At 37.3% G+C, this 21,516-nt stretch overlaps 1 protein-coding gene across 29 annotated transcripts in view; it reads right to left on the bottom strand.

Annotated features, from left to right (window-relative positions):
• RIMS2 (regulating synaptic membrane exocytosis 2) overlaps positions 1–21,516 on the bottom strand; it is a gene marked incomplete at its 5' end in the record, with an annotated part of 516,464 nt that overhangs the window by 71,619 nt on the left and 423,329 nt on the right. For 6 of the 29 annotated variants that reach the window (XM_082015619.1, XM_082015622.1, XM_082015621.1 and 3 more), the window contains one exon: positions 5,489–5,661. The exons of 21 other annotated variants lie outside the window; for them this stretch is intronic. In XM_082015619.1, coding sequence (XP_081871745.1) covers positions 5,489–5,661 — 173 coding nt within the window. Of the gene's footprint in view, positions 1–4,177; positions 4,418–5,488; positions 5,662–21,516 lie in introns of all 29 variants that reach the window. 2 more of the 29 variants (XM_082015606.1, XM_082015595.1) reach the window with 1 other exon arrangement.

The following is a 21,516-nucleotide window of genomic DNA, read 5'->3' on the forward strand; positions in this document are numbered from 1 at the left end:
CATTTCAAACCCTTTCCAAACAACTATCTTTCCCTTTTTGCATTCGGTTGAAACTATTCCGGCTGAAGTCTTGAATGTTTTCTTAAAATTTCAGAAGTATACTGTTTTCTTCTTTGCTTTGCTTACAATTAACCATACTCTGTTACTTCCCCTAGTTCCCACAGTTCATCCCCTCAATTTTTTTTCTCTTTCTAATCTTTCATTCAAAACATGCTCCCGTAGATTCTCACTTTTTGCCCACCCAGTTAACTGTGATGGTCCCACAGGGCTGTAGCTCTGTCTCCTCTATTGCTATCCCTCACACATCATTCCTTCAACAACAGTACATCAAAGCATGTCCCCTCTGCAATAAAAACTCCCTCGCATTTTCCCTGTCTCCTCCTGCCTACACTAAAACCTCTTTCTTTGGCACCTCCTTGTGAATCACTGATCTCAGCTCAGTGTCATTATACTCAGTCTTTCGCCCAAGATGTCTCTTCTGCTTCTTTTTCCAGCCATGTAGATCATGTGTATCATTCAGGCCTGCTATTTGGGCAGGCTTTTTAATTCAGGATTCAGTAGGTCCACTTTTTTGTGACTTGCACATGCTTTCTATTTCACATCTCTACCCTCTCTGTCCGCCTACACAGCTAATCGTTTTGTCTACTCTCTCACCATTTCAGATGCCAGCTACTGCGGTGCTTTTCTCCAGCCCTGGCAATTTACCTACCCTAACCCCTTCCAGGATACTGTTGGAAAGGTAAGTTTTGTAGCCCTTCAGTTTGGCTGTCTCATCTTTCTCCATACATCAGTAAAAAGCGATACTCTTTTATCCAGCTGTATATAATTAATCTTTATTTTCTAGTATTTTAGCAGTAGTTCCTTATCACATTTGTCTTCTCACATTCAAGACTGAAAGATGAGCTACTACTGCTCATCAGACTTGCCCCATCATCCATTTGATATGTTTTTAGTAAGCACATCATGTTTTTTCCTCATTGCCTCTAATGCTTGAAAAGAGCTCTTCATAAACATCCCCAGAGCTATCTTATCTTCTTTCTTCAAATCTCCCCTTAGATGTCTCTGTTGTCAAGATGTCCCCAATCCAGTATTGTAACTATCTCCTGTCATGTGGAACATTTCTTAATTCTCCTGTGTTTCTCCCTCTGGACTCATATGTCATCTCATGATTTAGACTCTGTGTGCTTGGAACAGAGGTTGTATTTTTCTTCTGTATTTCAACAGTGTGTAGCACAGTGAAATACTGCTCTGATTACAATTGCTTTGTATTCATATGATATATCAGAATTCTGACTATCAGAATTAATGCCTAGGTATTTAGAAAAATGTTAAGGAAGGTTAAGATTTAGAGCAATCTTAAACAGATTTCCTACAATAAAAACTATGAATACTCACACATTAGATCTAAGAGAACTTTTTTTGTCCCTAGTATCATCAGGGAGCTGGAATAAGAAATAATGTCAAAGAACATAGAACAAAGAACATTCATAAGGAATCCTTTAAAACTACAACAGGGAAGCTTGATCCATGCTTTCTGTTTACTAACACGTATTGCCAAAAAAGAATACAATTATGTTTTCCCTATAGGTCAACCATATGCCAAGGTTTAGTTTTACAAGGCTTAATGAAGCCAAGTCTCATGCTGCAGCTATTTCTGCCAAAAAAGATTTATTGATTTATTGTGCTCCAGTATTCCAAAAGCTAATGCAGTTTATTGCACGGGGGGCCTCTTTAGAATAGGCATGGGACAAATCTATGATGGATATCTGTCTTCACAGTCATTTAAGTTATATTGAACCTACCTATGATTTCAGCATATTGAAGCCCTTAGTGTGACTATTACCATTACTCATAAAGTATATAAGCACAGTGACATCAAGAGGTATGATGTATCCTTAACAAACTAATTTTTTATGGTGGAGTGATTGAGAGCAGCCCCGACGTTCCAGATTGCCCAGAGGAAAGGTGACTAATGTTCAACTAAAGATGCACCTCTGATATAAATATACATGTTGAAAATTCCCATCTGCAACATAGCTTTTCTTGATGCCCAAGGACTCAGGAATTAGATGATAGTCTATTACTATTCTGTGATGGATGAACTGGCTGCTTTGCTTCTGTTGGGTCTCTCAAATACCTACTGATATGTTTAATTATTAAGTGATGCTTTCATGCTTGTTTAATATTGGTGGCAGGTCGGAAAACATTTTTTGGAGAGCTGAAGTTGTTAACTTACCTCATAAGTATCTTACAAATTGCCAAACAAACAAGCAGAAGGCACCGAATTACAATGCTTAGGATCGATCCTTTGGGTTTGTCCACTGAATACATAAGTCATGATATTCCATTATGTTAATGATACACAACTACATGTACATATAAATTTATACATATACCTGTATGTATATAGGAATCAATCTGTGCTTTTCAGTTTGCTTCTTACCCTAGAAGAATGCTCAGACAATACTAAAAAGATGAACACTTATTGTACCATGGGAAAGGGAGGTGGATATAGAGAAACTTCCTTTTTTATTCACAACTTACATATTAAAAGTGGTCAAAACGGGCAAAGTGGGCAAATAGTACTAGAGGCTGATTTCCACATTGGGAGCCAAAATCTAACACAGACACACAGCACTGCACAGCAGTCACTTAGTAATGTCTTTTTTCTCTATCAAGTCGGGACTCCTGACTTGTGCTGCTGCTTCCTGAAGGTAGAGAGCAGCTAACAAGCAGAGGAACAAGCTGGCACAGGGAACAAGTTCCTTCTCAAAGACGACTTTACTTTCTGTAGAGGACAGCATTTTGGCTGAGGACTAACCTGAGTGAAATCTGGAAACCAGGGAAAGGGTTGTGCTTTTTGAAAGCCAGGATTTCCAGATCCGTTAAACTGGGAACTTAGAGTTGGGAGAGAAAAAGGTCTTTAAACAATCCTTTCCCACACTACCATTAAGCAGTCCCTGGAACACGTATGCCAAGGCAGACTTAAAGACAGCTGTTTCTAAACAACTGCTTTAGCTGCATTCTAAAACACACTCACATGAGTCAAAGAATGATGGTATTCAATGTATAAAAGCAGTAGTATGGCTATATCGGCCCATACCACCCCAAACTGAACACTACACATTTTGATTCCCTTTTTGTATCACCTTTGTTTTTTGTGTGTGTGTGTACGTACAGGAACGTACACTTTTAAATTTGTAGAAAAGGTAGAAAGTGGATTGCCACAGAGAGCTCTGTGATTAGCCTAATATATATAAGCAGAGTTTTACAGGCATAAATTATCCATAGATAGTACAGAATTAGCAGATTAAAAGACCCTATTTTTTCTGAGATCTTTTGCCATGCTTGAGTAGTGAGAAGGGGTTCAAGAATATTCAGCAAATCTCAAACTGATTTTTTTACTAATGAAGAAAGAAGGAATATTGTATTTCTCATAATGCAAATTACATGGATTTTGCAATACGAAATGTCACTCATTTACATTAAAAGCCATGGTTCAAAGCAACTGTTGTTAAATGTATAGATCTAGAATATTATTTGATAAAACCAGAGCCAATTGTTCTGAAATATTTCTGGACATAATACAGCAGCAGAGGTACATGACCCCTCCATAATACAGCAACCCACGACAGTTATTTACATGGAACCAAAAAAAGGGAAGATTCTGCTTATCCACATCAACTGTCGATCAATATCCATATTTATCAGCCTACACAAAGAGGATTAAAAAAAAAAATCTTTTCTTTAGTACTGCCACAAATGAAAGTAAAGATGGGTTTGATATTGATGAGATACCACTCGCTAAAAGATTTTACTCTGAATAATAATTCAAGCAGGGAATGAAGAGGAATCTTACAATTTCTATTGTTTATTACAGTCAAACCCAAAGTCTTGTCTAAAACAATTAAAAAAAATAATATGCTGTAGTTGCATGCATAATAACGAGTCAAGTTAATGTGCTGCATCATTTTGTATGCAGAACAAGTTCACTGAAGCTGAGACTGAAACTTGCTTAAATGTGAAAACATCATGACTGAAAGCAAAAGAAGGTGCAGAGAACATAGACAATAAGCTAAGCAAAGGGAAAAAAAGGGAAGGCAAGTAGGGTCCTGATACAGAAGGAAGAGGAATAGAAGTATATTTTATAGAATATAGAAACAGAAGTATATTTTACCTGTCATCCTCTTTCCCTTCCTCAGTTTGGTCCTCTTGAGCTTTTTCATCATGCCCTGATCCTTTGATTTCCTCCTTATCAGAGTTCTCTGTCACCTCTTGCCCTTCCCCTTTTCCATTAATTTCTTGCTCCTTTGCTTTTTCCTCCTCCTCCTCCTCTTTTTCTTGCTCCTCAGGAAATATTCCATCTTGTTCATCCCCTTCCAGCCCTCCCTCTTTTTTCCCCTCTATATCCCTTGTCCTTCTGAAGTCAACAAAAATTGAAAAAGGCATGCAAAAAGAAAAAAGAAAAGAATAAATTAAAATTAAGGTCATGGAGAAGAGCATGCATGAACTCACAAGAAAGGAAAAGCAAAAGAAATTAAATAAAAACTAAAAGATGGAAGCAGTCATGAATTAAGCCATGCTGGCTAGGACTCAAGCCTACACTAGAGAAACTTGGGACGTTTACTTAGGACCGTCTCTAAGTCCCTCTTCGAATAAAAGTTGCATAGCAATACATCACATTTAGGAATGTATACATAACTGTATGCCAGAAAGAATGTGGTCCTAACAATACTCATATAAACAGATGTTTAAACAATCTTTTAAAATGCACCATTTCTCTCAAGAAGACAATTTTCTGAGATTAATATAGGTTGACATTGATTTTTGCTGAGAGGTGCACGTGGGTTATATCTTCCAATAAAAATGATCTTTCATTCCTTCTACAGTCAAAGCTGCTCTGAGTGTGCACAGGGAGCAGGCAAAGGAGATGCTGTGTTTTGCTTGCAGATACACTGCGTACATCTTGTTGAAGAGTAATTCAGTGGTTGTACGCCTATAGTTAAACTGGACTACTCTAAGTAAATTGAAAATTGAAATTGAAATAAAATTGAAAATTGAAAATAAATTGAATTTGTCTGTGCACGTATTAAATAAGACTTCTATGAAAGTTCAGCAGCTCTAGTTTAAAAGGAAATTGAGATGCCTCTGACATTGCTGGCACAGATTTTCAAGTTAAACTGCCTTTTCAGGCATATTAAGTATTTTACAAAATGGTTTTCAAAAATGCAAATCTAAGTGTGCCTAATGCTTGCTGACAGCATATGTTTGTTATTTTAGTGTATGTTAGTATAACCCAAGATGACATAACTTGGCTAAAAACAAATACCATGAAGACTTCAAAAAGCATTAGATGAAGAAGACATTTAAATCAGTATTTTGCAAACTCGAACTTAGGCAAACTATTAATTTCGAATACAAATATTGACAAATGTCCAGTTACTTAAATTACACGGCGATGGCTGGCACTATAACTCCTTGTGCTCACCTTATTTTCTTGTTTCCTCTTGGCCGCTCTGACTGGACGGACATGTAGCTTGTGCTGCTGAAACGTGAAGCACTACTTGTCCGTGACACAGCTGAGACATCACTGACATCGCTGTCTGAAGACTTATTGGAAACATTGTCTGCACCTCGCTGAGGATCCCGTCCTGACCGATACTGTAAGAGGAAAGGGACAAAGATGTTGTCAATGACATTACCACAAATCAGCTGTGGAGCTGGTCCCTGATGCTATCTAAACTTGCCTTCGTCACCAGGCTGCCTGAATTTTCATACTGACATTTTCCACTTATACAGAATACAAGTTACGGCTTGGTTTCTAATAATTTTACTCTGCTTTGTTATCCCTTTCAAGTTATTACCTCCTCAGCTTCATCCATAGAGAGACCTGTACAAAACTTCCAGCTCTTCCAAAGGTTTCCCAAACCTTAGCAAAGACATCTAAACCATCACAGAATATTCTTACCACAACTGTTTCACCAGTGCACGAAAGCAAAGCAGAGAGACTTAGTGACTTGTCCATGATTACTTAGCTCATGAAAGATTGAAGAGGAAACACAACGCGCTTCATGCTATTTATAAAATATGTGTCTCTTTTGGGGCCTAGCCTATTTACAAGAACTTCTGGTTGACAAATGTAAACTTTTTTTTTTTTAAAGTAAATAGAGAGATAAGATTATCAAACCAAAAGACAAAGCGATGTCGTAGCTGTGCAAACAAGCTCCACACCTTGCTGAACTGCTGGGCTGGGAAGTCTGAAAGGATGGGACAGGACTAGAGGTGATTTGTACTGATAATTTACAAATGCCTCAGAAACTAAAAAATTACAATAGTATTTGAGCTTGTTAACAGTATCCTCCAAACACGGAACTGGCAGGTGGCTGGTGATCAGCAGTAAGCCCATACAACACAAAGCGGTGTTGTGCAGAGGTATTCAAGTGAGATCTGAACAAAATATTATGGCCATTTGTTCTCGTTACACAAGTTAGCTCTAAATCAATGCTAAGTCTGTACCGCTCTGCATTGCACCAGATATAATAAACAGCAAAAAGATATTTTTCCCTCTCCTCATCATATACAGACATTTCTGTGCACACAGAAATCTGATGGGTTACTACTATTGACAATCTTTTCAGAAAAACAGTACTGCAAGATGACTTGCCAGTGATCACCAGGTAACCGTTTGGCTGACATGGAAAGACGACAGTATGAAGAGATGTGCGGAGCAGCACAGACAGGACTTGAAGAAAACAATGGGAGAAAATTATCTGCATAATACATCAGTGGCTTGTTGGACTCTCGGGGGTAGCGACATTGGGCTCAGCCAGCTGGAGTAAACAATTTGTAATGTAAAGTGGCAGACCTGCGTAGTCCTGCAGAAAAGAAGGGTGTCCAGGTTTGGCCGTCAAATTTGTCCCTTTTCTATAGTTTTAGCATAACGGATCATTTGCTTCTGTTCTCTTGCAAGGAATGTTACGCTGGGAAATATTCTAAGAGACTGTTCAGTGTCTAAATAGTTTTTCAGAATAGCATGTGAGTGCCTATTTACCGTAAAGGAATTTTACACTTACAAATAGCAAGTTATTTTGCCCGTTTTAAGATGGGGAAATGAGGTAAAGACAAGAAAAAATGCTCACGCAGGTTACGCTGTACACATGTTGCAGGCAGTGACTAAGCACAACCTGAACTTCATGCTTACATAAAATGGCTGCACGTGCTGGAGCTGGCTTCCTGATCTGTACTAATTTATAATTAATTTTCATTGACAAACCACTCAAGCCCTCCCCAGCCTTTAAGTCTGAGAGTGCACTTAGCCAGCTATAAACTCAAGAGTTAAATGTTGTAATGTTTACTAGCTGTTTTTATTGATGCCATTAATATTTTTGCTTGATAAAGACGACAGTATATATTATTATTGATATACTCATTTGGGAACATAAAACAATAATTAAACAGCTGTCCTGGTCATCGGAGATAAGGGAACATTACACCAGAATAAAAGAATTATTCTTTTGCCGCAACTCCTTTTAAAAGAACAACTACTCAGCTCTCTGGAGAGCCGTGCCTAGTCAAATGCCTATATATTGAGTCCTATCTATTCAGTTCCACCCACCTAACCCTCCCTAGAATAATTCTGCATTGAAGACAAAATTATGAGTGTAGTTTGCGTTGATATAGCCTAAAACTACCGAGACTGGGAAGTACAGCCTGGTGTACTGGGCTACCACCAAGCACTACAGAAAAGGCAACGCAGAGCTGCCCTCAGGCCTTCGGTATTTGCCAACGCTCGCGAGCAGACGCACTTGCCATGACGAAGCCCGCGCTGCCAAGGCGCCGCTGCTACTGGGTCCCAACAGAGCTAAAGCTCAGCCAAGCTGCGTGTGCCTATACGGACAGCTGCCACATTGACGGTGGCTAGCGACCTCAGGGTAGACATGCCACTAGCGTTACAGACCTAATGTGGCCATCCTTTGGGGAAATAACATAGACTTTAGTGCCAGATGTAAATCTTTGATGGAATTGTTAATTACATTCCAATTAGTGGGTAGATCGCTTGTGGTGAGTCATAGAATAACAGACTTCGACCTGCAGACACCACAGTGAGCTTTACAAGCAGTCCATGGAAATGAGCCCTTCTAAATTAAATACATGCGAGCAACATGAAGTGGCCAACGGTATGAGCATTGCACAACGTTATTCTAAGGAGTCATTCTGCAGCACACTGAAAGTTTAAAAAACCTATGGTTTTGGTTTTGTCTATTTCATTTCCACACCTGGAGAACATCAGTTTTAAAAATACATTTTTCATAGCAATGTGCTCTGTATAACAAATCAGACGTTTTCATAAAACAACCACCTTGTATTTTTTTTTAAAGCTAATAGAATAGTAATAAGCTAGTGATATATGGCAAAGACTGAGAATTGCTATGGCAAGAAAAGCAACTTAAAGGTAAATCACTTCAGAAATACAATGTGAGAAAAGACCATCAGATCATTACTTTCTCTTTTCTCTCAGTTGTATGTAAAGGTACTTCCCATCAAATGTTTTCAATTGGGTCAGATGACCTTTACTATTTCAGGATGTTTTAGATTTGAAATTGGGGAAGTTAATAGATCCTTTCATTAAATCTGAATGTCTTAATATAAAATATTTGTTTTTAAAAGTTTTATTTACACATTGTCTGAACTACAGTCTCAGCATCTGCTAGTTGTCTACCAAAGTAACATCTAGAAACTGAAACTAAATTGTCTTTCTTGCTGGACAAAGCTCAGCTACGTCATATTCATCCATTAACTCCAAATTGCTCTTTATTCTGCTGCTAAGGTCTACTTGTAACTTTATATCTGACAGTTTTGTTTAGGAAATGCATTATAATAGTAAGCATATTGCATGTTAGTGTTTCAGTAACTGCAGCACAAGAAGACAAAAGGAAACATACTGCTTGTCTGACAGCAGCCATGCTGGTATTTTAGTTTTACGTTTGTTTCTTAAATTGCAATTCTACATAAGGCAGTTTCTGAAGTGGTCCTTTGCTTTCTGCCTCAAAAGTGAAGTGGCACTTCCAGTGTACAAACATTGATTTTTTTATAAGTATTCAGTTCTTTCATGTCATATACACTCACTGACTGTAAAATGCAACCATTTTTGTGTCATTTTGCACTATTCTTTCTTCATTCTTTGTGTGGCTAAAGTTCCCCCAAGACATTACACCTTCATGTATTTCATATACTTTGTTTTCTCCCTCCAAATGTCACTTTCTTTTTTTTTCCTAAACGTCACCAACACTATGGTAAGATCAATTATTAGACTGAAAAGATCATTATTAACCAGATGCCATCCACCCATTATATCTGAAACTCTGCCTCCATTTCCCACCGCTCTGCACTGCAGTCCCCATGGCTGGATCCTGGCTGTAGCATGGCAACAGGTTTGGATCATGAGATCCAGCAACTACTCTGTGTGCTCCAATTTCCCTCGGAAGAAAACACGGGCATGAGGACAGTTAGGGAGCCTCATGTGCACTGATAGCTCCCCTCGTTTGGACAATCGGAAGGTGCAGGCTGTGGTGAAGTGTAGCTGCCTTCTACGCAGGTTGATTAAATACTGTTTCTTTTCAATTTTTTTCTTCTTATTTATTTTTTAAATAAGAGACATGGCAGTAGGAAAATTATCTCCTGACTATCCCCATGCTGGAAATATATGCCCCTTTTATTGGAATAAGGTTAAATTTTCATTTCCAACCCAATCAAGACTCATATAATATAGGCAGCATTCTGGTCTTTAGGACCCATAAAGCAGTAAGAGTATCCAGGTTGATTAAAAGTCACTTTTGTATTTTTAATAGTAAGATGATTTTGTCCTATTTTGCTGTGTTGAATAATGGGATAAATTTCATTATTAAAGATCCTATCAAACAAGTTTTAAAGTTTCTAAAAGCCCTTTCCTCTGTATTAGTAAAATAATCAGCTGGAGACCCTAACAAACTGACAGTGAGGTGTTTGTGCCAATACCTTGTAACTGCAATAGATTACTTTGCTGTAGTGACAAATTCAAGATTATGAAAGTTGAAAAACAAATACCTGCTTTGCTTCCGATACAACAACCTCTGCAAACATTTTGACCTTTGTGAACTACCGCTATATGACTGACAGGCCACATAGAGCTACAACTGCTCTGATACCTATTTGTCAACAGAAACTCTTTTGGAACTTCTAATTCAAATGGAGTTTTAAAGTGTTTCATATTGTTTTAATCTACTGTTACCACTCTTCTGTCTTGGAATATACCGTCATACAGTTGTCCAGTCAATTGAAATTGTCATTATTTCCAACCGTATTTCTATTTAATGTTCTTTTTTTTTTCTTTTTTATAGTCTACTCATCAGTTTCTATTTGCTAGCATTTACATAAGAACATGCAAACTGGTTAATGGTTTTACTGATTAAAATGTTGGGAAGATGTTTCAGACAATTGTCCATTGTGCTACTACAAGAAAATTAAAGAACCATTCTGGACTGTTTAATAGTGCTTTGCCTCACTGACAAAAGTTCTTGAGCAGACAGAGCACAGCAATTGCATAAAATGTTCTGTAATTTCAACTGTAGCTTTCGGTGCAAATTCACAGCCTCTAAATGCATTGTAAATTTTAGTTACCAGACATCATTTGAACAAATGTTATTGGATTGTTTGATTCTTTCTAAAACCTTTGTTAATGGCTGCCTAATGAAGTCTGCCATTAAAAATAAAATCAAACAATTGCTAATATTTACAACAATAGTATTACATTTATATAAAACAAAAGATTCTAAGTAATTTTTACAAAATACCATATCCAAATTAATATGTAGAGAGAATATATGTTTATCTGTAGCTTGCATACACACAAACCCAAGATGAAAGCTATGATGAATCTGCCCTTGCATGTAATTCATACTTAGCCAACTCAATAATTTGTGCTTACATTTGTCAACCCTGTCAGGCTCCATCAAGGCAACTGAGGTACAGCTAGCAAGGTCAGCCTCTGCCAGCCCTGCTTTTGCTATCAGTTGCACATGGCATCCATCAGTCCCTTGGGAGATTTAAGGACTGTCCAGGGAGACTAATTCTTGCACTGCTCTGGTATTTGGTATATAATAAGCTCTACAGTTGCCTTGGGCTTCTCAATATGGAGTTGCAACCAGTTGTAGCTCAGATTCATTCTTGGCTTCTGATCCTGACTTCTGCTTTGTGGTCCTGGATCCTAGCCTACCTTTCTCTTTTTTATTCCTAACTCTTGAATCCTGCTTTCTTAGCTCTGTATTTTGCTTCTGATGAGTCTCACAGGCACCGTTCCAACTCTATTCTCCCTTCAGCCAGTTCTTGCTTTGCATTAGGCACCCCTTGATCTCCTGACCTGGCCCTACTGTGCCTCTCTTGGCATTCTTGTCTCGCATTAACATAAAAGAGAGAGATATACATGGTGTTGCTACTTCTGAGCAGTACAGTGCCTGAACCGGTAAATCTAGCTGGATGTACAGTGGTTCCCTGTTCATCCATTCCTTACTCCCATTCCCTATCCAACATCATTTTTTCCCATTATTCAGAAATCCAATCTACTTATACCTTGAATAAAAAGAACTGACTGTAACCTGATTTGAAAAATCCACCTTCGAAACCATCCTAATCTCAAATAAAGTTAGGCCACCAAGTAAAATATGTTGGTAAAAAGGAACATTTATGTTTCTATTGAACATGTGAAAAAACCCTACTTAGACATTCTCACATCTTTCCCTTAATAGTTTGGTGCCAGCCATTTATCGATTTCACTAACCAGTGCTCATGTATATAGTTTTACAAAGGACCTAAAACCTGATTTCACTACGGGACTAAGCCACATTGCAAACGGCATCCAACTGCTAAATTAGTAAATGAAAACTGAACAATGAAAAAGATCAAGCAAGTCATCAGTGGGCCCTGGCAGCAAAGAAAGGCAGTCTTGGTTGTACTGACTGGAACATAACCTGTAGGTCAAGGGGAGAGATATTCCCCTTTACTCAGCACTCATTAGAACACATCTAGAATATTGTATCTAGTTTTGAGACCCAAAGAACAGCAATAACAACACTGATAATCTAGAATGAGTTTAACAGAGGGCCACCAAGATGTCTGAGACTAGAGCATTTGCCCTGTGAGGAGAGGCTGGAGCAGCTGGGCTTGCTCCATCTGGAGAAGTGACATCTTTGGGAGTACCTAACAGCAGCCTGCCAGGTCATAGAGTGAGGATGTCAAAAAGACAGAGCCAAGCAATTTCATAGCAGCTCTGACTGGTATAAGGCAGCACACTTTTACCATAGGTACAGTGAAACAATGGATCAAGTTGCCCAGAGAAGTTGTTCAGTTTTCACCCTTGAATATTTTCATGACCCAACCAGATAAAGCCCTGAGTAACCTGTACTGATCTCACAGCTGATCCTTCTTTAAGCTAGGGGTTGGACGAGAGAGCTCCTGAGGTCCCCTGCAACCCAAATTACCCTGTCATCCTACGGATCAAGGTGATCCAGGAGCTGAAGAAGAAACTACAAGGGCAGCAGTAATGCAGAAGCCACCAATGGATCACTGTCTAAGGACAACTGGAAATCTAGAGGGAGGTAGTCCAGAGGCAAGCCAAATCAAAAGACAAAAAACTGTCTGCTTCACATAAGTTGGCATACGGTGCAATCTTTTTAAGAACTCCCTAAGTGCACAATATGAAATAAATATAGGAGAGCACTCGAAAATATTCTGGTATTATATCTGGGACAATTTACAGGACCTGCAAATATTTGGTAAAGTAGAAAGGAGTAAGGCAGCTCTTAAGAAGTATTTGGGTCTTTTAGTGAGCTTGAGAATTAGTTTGTCTTCCTACAAAAGAATCTGTTCCTGCAGTCAGGTTCAAAACACCAAGAAGTCTCTTGTTCTGATGTTCTCTTTCATATGATATGACTTCTGGAAGATCAAGACAACCTCTAATTTCAGCTGCACTGATACCTGTTCTGGAATCAAGGTGTTATTGATGCAGAACTAATTCACAAAGAGAGTTTCGTCCAGGCTACGGAACTAAGTGTTCTTATTTAATCTTACTTTAAGTCAGGATTTATTTACAAATTTACAAATTTTGAGAGGAGAGTGCACTGCAACCTTTCGGCTGGGGTATATAAAGTTACCATATTATTCCAAAGACAATTCAAAATCACAAAGACACTGTTTAAAATCCCATCTCTCCTATGAAAAACACAGTCAGTAAAAAACTGTTGTTTACATTAAAGACAAGTAAAACAACACAGGAACAATTTTAAGCATCACCTCAAAAAAAATTCTTAAAAGCCAATCCAAGATGTGTTACACGGTGGAGTGAAAATACAAGGTGTAAAATGGCCTAGTAGGCATCTCATAATATCTTATCAAAAGCTACCTCAAAATCACTACTCATAGAGAAACCTTCCATGCCAAATCATCAAGCCATTGGAACAGGACTCTGGGACATGACATTTCATAACAACAAGAGGCTACCCCTAGACATCTACTTTAAAAACAAAGATAACTAATTTCTATTACCTACCAAGGAAAGCAACAGATTTTTAAGAAGAGTTTTCATAGTCTAAATATTAAAGTAAGATGATCTTTTCTATTGTTCTAGTTGATCATGACAGATTAAATAAGGTAGATCCAAGTATAGCATATGGCTAGGGTGAAACAGCTATAATTGACTATATGAATTGGAATGAATAGAAAATCTCTATGGGAGATAGAGATGGATGGACTTCACCTTGTAACAAGATCTGATGATTCCAACATGCCTTAACAAGTTATAGGTGAACAATAGAATGCTCTCATGTAGCCAGAATATTCCCAACAATTTTTGAACAAAAGCAAAGATCTTGAAGAAATATGAGTCTACCTAATATGAAGGTAAATAAATGAAAGCTTCAAGAGAAGAACCCTTTAATGAGAATTGAGGGTAGAAGGATGTCCAACAATCAGTCCCCCTTTTCTGACTTGAAAGTAATTCAAGAAAGCAGGCAAAATGGAAAATAAAACAAAGCTTTTTCTAAGATCTATTTACTACCCAAATTCCCTTTCATACTGCTGAACTTCTCCTGATTTTTAGCTCCTATTTAAAATGAGGCAGAGTCAGTCATCAAGTTTCACTTTAGAGAATCAGGTCCACAGTCTGGCTTTGTGATGGTGGGTAGTAATCTCTTGATGTAGATCTTCTCAGACTTCCCAGCATCTTTTTAACTGCCACACATTAAATTTTTGACTGTCTTATATAGAGGGAAGAAAATCTATTTAAAATACAGATCATCAGTCCTGTAGCATTCCACAACACTGTGCCAAGTCTCCTGAAGATGCATTATCACAGACGCTGTTCACTGTAAAAAATGTGAGCTGTTCATATCAGGGTGATTACAAAAACGCACGTGTCCAGAGCTTCACAAGCTACTGTGTAATTGTATTTAATGGTATCTCCAGAGCTTTATCTCCTGGTGAACTCCAGCATGTTTGTTAGGACAAAGTGGTGAGCCTGCCTACAGTCAACTCACTTGTTCAATGGGTTCAGTTTCAGTGACAACTCTTAATTCTGTTTCTGGTCCTTTTTGGTCCTCTAACTCTAATGAACCCTACTTACATTGGATAAACAGAATCAAAGTGTGCTTCCTGTATTTGTTTCTGTTCCTCAAGTGGTTCACATGCGATTTCTGTCACCACTACACTCAAAATCTCTTGCACTTCATACAGTCCTGCCATCCACACAATGGCTTATTTTTTAAAGAGGGCAACAAGGCAGGATTTCTGTTTTAAGAAATCCTCTTATGTCTTTGATTATTCTACTTAATTTGGACTTCTTTGAGATGTTACTTTGGAAATGCAAGCTAGGAAGTCAAACAATATGCATTTTAAATAGTTCTCATTTAACCTGGATTTTAAACTACAGTTCCATAATTTGTTTTTTAGTCCTTGGGTCTCTCATAAAAACAAAGAAAGAAAGATAGAAAGGCAAACATCTTTCTTATCACAGAATTTGTGCTTCATTACACTTTATTTCACCCCAAAAGCCTGTTAAGTATTTCAACATACCTGATGGTTTGAAAACAGAGATATGAATTTCCCCCTTAATCCTGCTTTCTCTATGTAACATTTAAATATTGTCTTTCACCAAATTTGTCCTGGGACACAGCACCTTGAAAGGAATTCATGCTGAAGAGAACAGCTGGATTGACACATGGGCCATCTGGTGAGTGCTTATTCCTTTAAGCAGAAGTGCCTAAGGACCATGAGTAACACAATTGCTCAAGAACAGGATATAAATATATCTTTGTATGATTCCACTTTACAAGTCCTTAAACCTATAGAAGTTAGAGGGTAGCCTCCAAAACCAAGCATGACTTGAGGGAAGGTCCCATGATCTTTTTTCTTAACCTCTTGTTTTCACTGATTATTAGGATACATCTTAGAAAATCCCTGTACAATAAGAAATATATGAGCTTATCTGATAACTTGTCTAGAAATTTTCTGCTGATTCACGTCTAGCTAAAGGGGAAATGAATCTGCAAGATGTAGATATCACCATCTTCTTAGCCCTCCGTAGGCAAGTTAAACTGCTCAGAAAACATTACTTTTCCCTAAAATGTATTTCCTCAGCAACTTTACCCTCGTTAGATTACAACTGGGAGAAAAAAGGCTGCAGGGAGATCCTGAGCATGCAGACTGCTCCTAGGGAATAGAAAAACTGAACTCTCTTTTTCCCTTTAGTCATTGTGCTTCAGTTCTCAAAGAGGGAGGAAATACAAAACATGTATTATGTCTGTCATATCACATTGCAAAGACTATAATAATTTACCTCTTTGCTTGCTTGTAAGGTTAATTTGAATTCACTTTTACAGAAAATATGGAAAATATTTTATAATTATTACTAAGTAATAGTTACAGAAAATATTACTTACAGCTTCAATTTCACCACAAAAAACACTTTAACAGTAGGATAATAATATGTAACATTTCCAGAAAAGAAAGAAAAACCAATTCAGATCATTTCACAAGACAATTACCTATATTAGAACTATTCTGGGGTCAAAAAATTCTGTGAACATTTTTAAAGATCTTTAATATCTATGAATTATTAGAATTCTTGAAGTTATTTCCATTTTACAGATGTTTCCATAGCATAATATTAGCGTAGCATTTCCTAAATTTATGTGACTTGAAACTAGTTTAGAAGTGGGAAAGGAAACATTTCCAACTGCCTCCTAAAAAACACCCAAGTTACTTCTTTGCAATTCTTGAAACTGATAGTCAGATTGTTTACCAGAAGTGAAATTACATTATTGTCACTTAGATACAGAAAACCATGTCACAGTCTTCTGAATTTTGTTTTTAGAAAATCATAGTCAAACTAAGTTACATGCAGATATTATTACTTAGCTAATTACTTCAGATTAAATGGCAGAAGTATGCCAATCACTAGAATTGGATTTTACCTGATGGTGTGTGTCGCTCAAGAACAGAAACAGGATGATGCATCCTGGTTCTCTGAAATGTAATGGATCTAAGATACTCTATATGAGGAAATTAATATAACATCTTTTAAAGTTTTTACATAGTTTGAAGAAAAAAGATGCATCAGATAAATTTTATTGCGATAACACAAGTTGAACTTCATAACAAAATTGTGTGTGTTTGGCTGTATGATAGATGAATTTTTCTCCTCAGCATAAACTGACTCTGGAAGAACAAAATTTCCAAACTTCTTTTCAACATAATACTTAAGGTTATTAGATGAAATATATATATATATTTAAGGTAAAGATTTAGGACAAGATGCTTTTTTAGGGAGAGAAAAAAAAAGAGGTTTTGTTTATGCAGACTTTAACTTTATTCGATAATTATGTCTAAAATTTTATTTTCTACTATCTTGGAATAGAATAAGTTTGCTGCAATAATTTACCTATTCTACTTTTTGTATTATAAAAATGAACATTTTTTGGGTATCTCAGTACTCCTAAATCCTAAAAGGATTAAATTTTCAGAACTGCTTTTTTTTTTTTTCCTTCTTGTTTCCTGTTATTATTCGCTGATTCCAGACTGTCAGTGAAATCTCTGGTAAAACAATTACTTCCATCTGCAGGAGGAGGATATTATTCCTTCTAATGTATTACTTAAAGAATATATTCTATTGCCTAACACCAAATCAATATTAATTCTTTTAAGCAAAGACTTACTTCCAACAAATGACAGTCAGAAACACCATAGGTTAGAAGGGCCACAGAGATAATTTCATCTTTTAGTAACATTCTCACTAGAACTGTTGCTGAAAGCATTAAGGCTTTACAAAGGAAAGGCCTCCCTATGCTGAGATTCCAAGGTCCTGACCCTACTTTGATTAGCTCCATTGTGCAGAACCAGCTTCTACAGAATAATGGTGGTGTGTTGCATATCCGTCCAAATCCTTCACATACAGTACTTGCAATATGGATGCGTGAAGTCACAGTTATATTCGCTAAAATTAACTGCAGGAGATTATGCAGTTAAGATACTTAAAAAAAAAAAAAAGAATCAAAAAATTGCAATGCCTTGGGGAAATCCGATAGAGATATATAGCTTTTTTCTTGCATGAGAGATGGCAAGTGTTCCTCAAAACCACAAAACTGTTGTACAGAAAAAGGTTGATAAACTGGCAAAATTTCCGCTGATACCTTTGGGGCTGCTATAAAAGAAAATCAACTCGTTTAATAAAGAGAAGCACTCCCAGAGGCTGGACCAAAGATAACTTCCGCACTGCTAAAACCGCTTCACAAGCCTCATCATTACTGCCAGCATTACAAATGACAACAGTAGGCTCCAGGGGAACCCTCCACCCAGGGTATGCCCAGCTGCAGCACGGGGAGCGACTCCCCGGCGGCCGTCCCAGGAGCACCTTCTCAAGCCGCCACAGGGCAGGAGAGCCGGGCAGGGCGAGAGGCCAGCCAGCTCTCCGGCCTCTGAGGCTGACGGCGCTTGGTGGCCGCTGAACCACCCCCTGCCAAGCAGACACAGAGGTTCTGCTGCTTCATTTTGAATCCTACACATTTAGGCAGGCTCTGTGCGAGCACTGCGCTGGGATTTCAGGTCTACCCATTCTACCTGCGTGCCATGCTCTCGATTTTTCAAGGCCAGTAGCCTGGCCAATCGATCTAGCAAACATGTTTCCATCTAGCAGGAACCACTGCTCTACCCTTGTTATCTTTCAAATGTGAATAATGTCCTTTCTGCGCCTATTCTGCCCGGCACAGAATTAAGTAGCACAAACTTCAGTCTGCTGTGATACATGTTATCATAGATTATAATACTCATTTCTTGGCGCTCCCTGACTCTTGCAGTAATTCAGTGAACTTCATATATCCTCTATTTTTGAATATCACACTTTGGCACCCAGATACTTAGTACATATTTCCCAGTTAATTTTCTATCTTGTTTTCCATATATTTTCTTATTTATTATCAGCAAAACATCACTTTCAGTACATCTTAGATAATTAATTCAAGCACAGTCATACCATTTTATACATTAATTGTTACTTAGTTCAATAGCATCTTGGAACTTTACAGCTCAAATTTAGATAAGAACTATAAACAGAAATAATTGAGCTTACTATGAAAAGATAGTCACTGAACCAAAATAGACTAACAGTTTAGCAATTCACATGTCTATACAACGCAGTTCTGAAAGGAACAATATCTTCTATTACAAAAACGATAAAAGGATTTAAGATAAATTGCAGTGATGGCTGTGGCTGGAAGTTGGTCAAAACAGCACTCGGGTGGTTTTAAAATGTGATTATTAATGGTATGGTTACAATTACTCAATTCAATCTGGCTTTGATAGAAATCTTTTGGTATACATTTTGATGTATATTTGATATATATGTGTTTGATAAAATCTGGAAAATATTTGTTTTTTGCAAAAGAATATTTAACTTATAGCTGTAAAACTCAAGACTGTGTTATGCTTAGTATTTTTTATGTTTTTTTTAAATGGAAAAATCTAATTTTCTGCTATTGAAAATCCCTTCTTTTTATAAGCTCCAATAACTAATGAATATTCAGAGCCAAAATAAACTGACGATTTTATTTTTTTACTTTCAGGAGTCATTTTTTCCCTTTGAGATTCATTGTAAAATTGTAAGGTACTTTAACAACATTTTATAATGTATTTAATATCTACTTTCTAGATATATGGTTAGCGATAGAAGCTTACACAAAAACTAAGAAAATGTCTGACAACAGAAAGTACCTTCTGACCGATGAAGACAGCCAGTATCAGTCTACTTTCAGATGTTTATATTTCAGCCATAATCATGATTATGTAAATGCAGTATTTGTGTTAACCACGGTTAATGGACATGGATACTCAAGATTAAAAAATAAATTAGAAAAGCATCAAAACCAAAATAAATTAAGAGACCTTGAATTAAATGAAAAAGAAAAATGACAACAGAAGTATTTTCTGAGAGTTTGCATATCATTGACTAAAAAAGAAAATACTAGAAATCACACCAATCCACACCTGTATTCGAAGTTACTAAATTACGTTTAACCCAGCAGCAAAATACAGTTTGATAAAAATAAAAATGAAAGAAGAGATGTTTTCTACATTACCATGTGCATAGAGCTCAAATCTAGAATTCCGAATTTATTTAATCTAGCTACATTTTTAACTCTTATAATTGAACTTTAAATCCTGTATTTATGGGAACTAGAACAGCAATATCAGCAATTCATTCCACAACTTTTATATTAAAAATTCAATAAGATACTTGACTGAAAATATAAATGCTATCAGCACTATGGGCCAGAGGGATTCCCTCTGCCACTGAGCGGTAAAATTCTTTACATAGCACAAATGAGCGTGATTGATTAGGTAACCTGGGCGCTTATAGGCTGTTGAGAGTGACAGGGCCTGTCCTTCCAGACCAGAGAGCTGCTTTAGCTACCAAGTTTCTTGTCCAAAAATAGTACTGGCTAGTCCATAGGAAAGCACAAAAGCCATGGAACAGTCAATAACTAAATACTTTCCTAGTATGGGAAATTCTTTGTTAGCCTAATTGGTGTTTGGGTTATTCCCTGACGAGCTTATCGGTGTGGACGTGGGGAAGGGGAAGACGAAGCGACCCCATAAAACTACACACAGTTATTCCCATTTATAAGCCTACCAAATACTACTGGTTAGGCCCTTAGTTTTACAGCTATTCTATAGAAAATAATTGCATGGAATATTTGTGTGTGGTATTATCTGTGTTTATTTTTGCCTTCTTAATTTATCTGCAGCATAGCTCCATTCTAATTACTTTGTCTTTCCAAGTTTCATTCAGAGATCTAAAATTTTAAAATTTAGAGTGGTATGTTAAAAAGAAATGTATAAAAAACAATTTCCAATTTCTGCACTGTTTTGAGGGAATATGGATATCTACCCTATCCTCCATTTTTTATTCAATATTTTGAATATTTCTAGTTATGTCCTTAACAACAGAAGTTGTAAGAAACAATTATAGGATCAAAGAGGAATATTCATAATTATTATAAAATATAGAATTATTGCTGGGCATATCATGATCTTCCCAGAACTCCCAAACTCTAAGCTTAAATTTTCAAAAACAATTGCCAATTTAAAACCAATATAAATCAACTACAGCTTATATACAGTAAGAATATCAAAGGTCTCATCACCCTATTAGCTTGGGTGTTTGTTCAACTCCTCCTCCAGAAGGGTTTTAAGAAGAAAAGTGACAAGTCTTTCTGCTCTGTTTTGATTTTTAAGGAGGAGACAAGGGCATCCCCAAAACACCATTAAATCAAATGTTTCAATCAACACCACCGGTCAAAGGATACAACCGTACAGTGGTACCAATGACACAACTACCTACTGCAGGTTTCAGAGGAAAATGGCAGCTCTTGGACACTGTTGCACATTGCGACAAGACTGAGAGTTAAGAAGATCTGCTTCTGACGTATTCAAACTCCACCTCTCCCACCTCCAGTGTTACAGCTCTTACCTTCTGCACGTTCTCTCACACAGGTAACCCATGAGGTAGTACTTGATTCATTGCTGAATCAAAGTGGCTCAGTCTGAAGAACTGCAGCTTTTTGGTGGCTGCGTGCTCCCAGAGCATTTCAGCTGCATCTACACTACTCAAATAAACTGAGCACATGCTTAACTCTTCTTAATTTGTCTCGGTCTTGCTAACAGGTCAGAAGAATTGCAAAGTAGCATGCTAGTACGCCTGACACTAGTAGTCTCCTACACCAAACACAGAGAGTTATGCTCATATCTAAAACTTGAATTGTGGTTACTGATTAATGAGAACTGCAGCATTACATACATCTGATGATGTAGAGAGTTTCAGTCTTAGCATCAATATGAATCATTAAAGGTGGAGTTGGAAATTCCTCTTCAGTGTTCTCTATTATTCTCTATTTGGTGTAGTCTCTTCTACATTTGGCTAAATAATCTTGTCACCTG

Source organism: Phaethon aethereus (genome assembly GCF_964289735.1).
Source record: "Phaethon aethereus genome assembly, chromosome: 2".
Taxonomy (NCBI): Eukaryota; Metazoa; Chordata; class Aves; order Phaethontiformes; family Phaethontidae; genus Phaethon; species Phaethon aethereus.